General features: G+C 43.4%; 1 protein-coding gene across 1 annotated transcript in view; it reads left to right on the forward strand.

The window, feature by feature from the left end:
* The first annotated feature begins 860 nt into the window (after window positions 1-860).
* The window catches only part of STC2 (stanniocalcin 2), an 18439-nt gene continuing 13968 nt past the window's right edge, over window positions 861-5331 (forward strand). The window contains exons 1-2 of the mRNA XM_019506403.1: window positions 861-1031; window positions 4197-4408. Coding sequence (XP_019361948.1) covers window positions 876-1031; window positions 4197-4408 — 368 coding nt within the window. The 5' untranslated portion in view covers window positions 861-875. The remainder of the gene's footprint in view (window positions 1032-4196; window positions 4409-5331) is intronic.

Consider the following 5331-nt stretch of genomic DNA (forward strand, 5'->3'; position numbering starts at 1 on the left):
GCCGGGGCCGGGGCCGGGGCCGGGGCAGCGCGCGCACGTGGGCTCCTGGGCTGAGCCGGGGCAGCGGGGAGGAGAAGGGCTGCCCCGGTGCAACGCCGGTCCCCGTAGCCGAGCGCGGAGCCCCTATTTGACTTGATGCCTCACGGGTCTGGCCGCGCTGGAAGCGCTGGGAAATGCGAGGGGCCGGGCTGGGATTGTTTGAGTGCATCTGTCAGTACCTGAAGTGAAGCCACACTCCGGCGGCCGTACGAGTCCGGGGGAGAAGCGTAAGCTGGCACTGATACTCAGGTAGCGGATCCGTCTAGCTGCTGGGTCCTCCAGTGCAAGTTTGCATTGGGAAGGCAGCAGATGGAGGGGGCGGGGGGTGGCGTTTATGCAACATTTGGGACAAGGGGATCTGGCCTCGTTTAAATCAGTAGGATTTCCCGCTGCCGATTTCAAGAGAAGGCAAGATCGAGCCCCTGAGACTTAGTGGTGTCGGAGCAGTGGGAAGACAGGAAACGAGGAATTTTAGCCCTGGTCTGCAGTGCTCACTGACGTGTTGGAAGTTAAGGGAGGACTGTGGAGAAGAAGAGCTCTAAGGATCAGGCCTGTGACATGCTCAGGGAGACTGAAACAGCATTAGGCATTTCTTCAGTGAAAATGGCTATGCTGCAAGGAGAGTGGATTTGGCATTTACTTTCTGGATATCGTTTTCGTAACAGAATGCATGTAAGTTTTGGCCTAATTTCTGCCAAAAGTGGGCCTGCTGTGGGTACAATAACTGTTGTCACATGTGGTTTTTTCCTTTGAACTGATGATCTGAGCAAAATAACTCCTCTCCCCCACGACCACCACGGCCATGCGTGAAGAGTCCTACAAATTAACTGTAATCAATGCTCATTTCAGCTGAAATTCAGCACTGCCTGGTTAATGCTGGTGATGTGGGATGCGGAGTGTTTGAATGCTTCGAAAACAACTCTTGTGAGATCCGAGGCTTACATGAGATCTGCATGACTTTCCTACACAACGCTGGAAAATTCGATGCCCAGGTAACCAAAAGAAACATTGAAATCCCCAGAAGTGCATAAGGAAGAGTTTCTCTGTTTAATGTATAATTTAGTGAATTAGTTCAGATGCATCTTTGAAATCAGGTTTTCATTAAGGACTAGATCTGCGCTCTCGCATGTTCAGTTTGCATTTTCTTCATAGTGAGTTACATGTATGCAACCAAAGCTTGGAGCCTGCTCCCATTCAGCTCAATGGAAAAACTCCTATTGACTTAAATGGTGATGAATCAAGCCCCAAGAGCTGAGTAATATATGCACACTGTTTAACTAGTCCTAGGAAACAGAATCTCTCTCATACTGAGCTGCACCTCCAGCAGAGAATTTTTTCTTAGGTGCCCTGGGTAACAAACTTGGAGATATTCAGAATAATCAATAGTTCCTTGCAGCCCTCACCCAAGAGAAAGCCTGTTAAGGACTGTAGGACTGAGCTCATTGACATTAATGGGCATTCTGCCAAATGCTCTGAAATACTGTTAAGCTCTTCAGGGTAGAGAAATTATTGTATGTCCCTTTATTTCTTAAGTGCCCCTTGCATCTATGATGATAAAACAACTTCTGTGTCTATATACAGTCTAGATGTCACACCTTAACTTTCCCTTTTGACAGAGCTGATCAAACTAACTCCGCTGAGAGACAGATTGTGTTTTCCAAAACATCTAAGAGACTGAGGCTCTGAAGTCCCATTTCCAGAAGTCGAGCATTTGAAACCTAACATAGGCTCATAAGTCATTTAAGCATTTCTTAAAATTGTATCCAAAGTGCAGTTGTTAAATTGCTGCAAAAATTGCACAGAACCAGCTTAGGCATCTCCCAAAAGCTGCATTTGTGTAATCCTCTGGTTCAAATACATTCTTTAGGTGGTATGCGGTATTAAATTTGTCTCCATTTTCTCCCTAGACCATTTATGCATCACTGAAGCATCCTGTTATTATGTCTTGTAAACCTACTCTCCCATTTCAGTGGGGAGAGAAGAGAACATTACAACGGGCCAGCGGCATTTGGCTTGACCATGCAGTTTATAGTATAACTTAACTAAAGTCATCAACCGTACGCACTTTCTATAGTGTGGTAGAAAACAGAGCTGTCTTGCAGATCTAGCCATGCCATGTAGCTGGGCAGTGGCACCAGCCTAGTAGAAAAGAATGCCCCAGACCTGGAAATTGTAGGCTGTAATTTGCAGAAACATGTAAGGGGTCAGGGATATTGATTAAAACTGGGGACTTTGGCCATATTTAAAAAAAGAAAAAAAAAATCTCAGCCTTAGGGCACTTTTACACATGCTCCCAGGTATGAGAGCAGGGGGCAGCATTTTAATTACAGTGGCTCCAAGAACTGCTCTAATTAAAGTGCTGCCGCATCTCATGTATCAGTGTCCCCTTGCTTAAAAATGGCAGTGAGGGCACTTGAAGTAAAGCTCATTGAATGAGCTTTAGTTCTAGCACCCCCGCCGCCATTTTTAAGTATGGGGACACTGATACAAGGCACAGGAAGCTGCTGGGGCGCGGTGATTGCCACCCTCCAACATGCTAGAATTTCACATGACTGCGTTGCACAGAATAGGTATTATCAACAAATACAGAGTTTGTAGATGTAGCAACCAGTCATGTTTGTAGAAATAATGCAAAACTGTCAGCAAACAATTTTGCCATTGGATACCCAAATATCTTTAAAAGGGAACAAGGGCTATTTTGCATGCAGTTTTTTCCTACTATAGTGCAAAAGCACTGAGCAACATGGGGGCAAATTGTCTCCTCACATGCCCCAATGCAATTCCCACTAACTTTATTCTCTTTAATTTCTTAAACAAGTTCCCTCAGTACAGTATTTGAGCATCTCCCAAAAGCACAACATATACACCATGTCTAGAATTTGTCGCATGATTCTCCTTTCCCTCTGCATTCTGTCTCCAAAGAGAAAATTGTGTCACATCTGGGAGTATTATGAGTTATGTACATATTTAACATCTGCTGTGCTATATGTTGATTATATACATGCAGTGCTTGGAAGGGAAAGAAGCCATGTCTGAGGTAGCTCTAGCATCAAGGGAAATGTGTGCAGCTGAAAGAACTTGGGAGCTAACAGCGGCTCTCAGATACACCTGATGCTACAAATCCCTCAGTTGATTACAATGGAGTTACACAAGTTTCGATCCAAAGTGAATGAATACGAAGACTGCCCCATCTGATTCATAGATAACAAAATGTTCCACAGCTAGGTTAGGCTGAGGCTGCTTAAAAAAGAAGGCAACATGGCAGCAGTACCACACACCTGCCATTCAAGAAGAAAAGCTGAGTATAGTCACCAAGAGAATGATAATATACATGCCCTGTGAATCGCTTTGTGATCTAATGGCAGAAAGGGGCACTGAAAGAAGGCATCACCAAAGACTCTGAAAAGGACATGATCTTAGTCTCCCACATTGTCTTTAATATAAGTTTCTTGTTGTCTATAATCCCTTTTGGAAGCTTAAAGCTGCAGTGTTCTCCTTCTGTAAGACACAGACATCAACAGGTTTGCTCACGAGAGTTGGCTGTTAGAATTGATTTGGGATTCTTTTCTGTTGTAGAGTTGTGAGAGAGGGGAGAAGAAAACATTGATGCCTGTTTTTCCTCCAGTGGAATAAAGGGTCTTTATTAACCACTTAACCACTTCATAAAGATATGTTTGAAAGTTATGGGCTGGGTTGTCCTGGCGATTCCAAATATACTGGGACTCTTCCCTGGAGAATGAGAGACCATTAAGCTGGGGGCTATGTTGTCTGGAAAGAAGGTTTCTCTCTCTCTCTCTCTCCCTCTCTCTCTCTGTCTCTCTCCCCAAGGTTAGCAAGAGCTGGCATTGCTGTAGAGACAAGCCACTCAGCTAGTGGATGGAAGCAATGAAACATTTTGCATGACCACTGAGAGAACCCCATGCAAGTAGCTCAGGAGCCGCATCCAATCCTACTAGAAGAGTAGGACAGAACAACCTGACATGGCCTTTAGAGACCAAGAAATAAAAAGAAGAGGAAGGGAAAAGTCATTAACAAATATCCTTAGCAGCCTAATAACCCTTGACATGGTCATGTGAAGGAAAAACTAGTTGAGCATAAATCACCTTGTGTGCTTAATGGACAAAAGTACAGATCTACTCCATTCCTTTCCTTCACAGGGAAAATCATTCATCAAAGATGCTCTGAAGTGTAAGGCTCATGCCTTGAGGCATAAATTCAGCTGTATCAGCCGTAAATGCCCTGCCATTAAAGAGATGGTGTTCCAGTTACAGCGGGAATGCTACCTGAAGCACGACCTCTGCTCAGCTGCCAAGGAGAACGTCCAAGTCATTGTGGAAATGATTCACTTTAAAGACCTGCTGCAGCATGAGTAAGTACAAGTATACAGGGAGCCTAGTCCTGTATCTAGTCTACCTACCCTAGTCCTGGGTCTTGGAGGAATCCTATTAGAAAGATACAAGCCACGTCTATACAAGCCATGTCTGGGTGGGACAAGCCTGGGACCATCGCTGAGAAACAAAACCCACCTGCTCTCTCCCATTCCAATCACCCAGCAATCAGTATTAATCAGAATACCTCTGACCATGGAAATAGAAGAAACAGGTTAAAGTTGGGATCTATCTTTTTTTACAGTTTCTTTGCAAATATGACACTAGTATTTACTCTTTTCGTAATATACCAAGTGCTTTCCAGACTCAAAGTTTGCTTGGTCCTTATCCTAAAGATCTTGTATTTTAATAGATAATGCAGATGGAGAAAAGGAGTAAAATAAGTGAAGTAGGCAAGGACACATTTGCACTAGGTAATATTTTGACAACAATTATTTTCTTTTGTAAATATACATCAAAGTATCTACAGGTGCCACTGAAATAATAATGTCCTGGACTTCACTCAGAGCCATCAATATCAACCTTTTATGCTTGCCAAGGAGATGGATAGCAGCATAAATGCATATAAAACAATACACAAGACCATTTTTTTCCAATAGCTCCTTTCCCCTTTGGGGAGTGCAGATGTCACCCTTTTTGACTGGCAACTACAAGTTTTTGCAGACATTTTCTAAACTGCTAAAATGCAATAATAAATCAAGTACAAATTAGAGACAGACTAGGTTTTTAATTCCACTCATGTCCCATCCCACAGATATGTCTTCTCCCACCACCTCCCTTTTCTCCCCTGTCATTCTAACTTGCAACTCTGATTGTCATTTAAGAAAACTGATCAAAGTAATCACATGAGATCCACAGCAGTTGATTTAAACATTTGATATTTAGAAATAAAAAAATTTCTCTT

The sequence above is a fragment of the Gavialis gangeticus genome, unplaced genomic scaffold, assembly GCF_001723915.1.
Source record: "Gavialis gangeticus isolate Ggan-Ray unplaced genomic scaffold, GavGan_comp1, whole genome shotgun sequence".
Classification (NCBI taxonomy): Eukaryota; Metazoa; Chordata; order Crocodylia; family Gavialidae; genus Gavialis; species Gavialis gangeticus.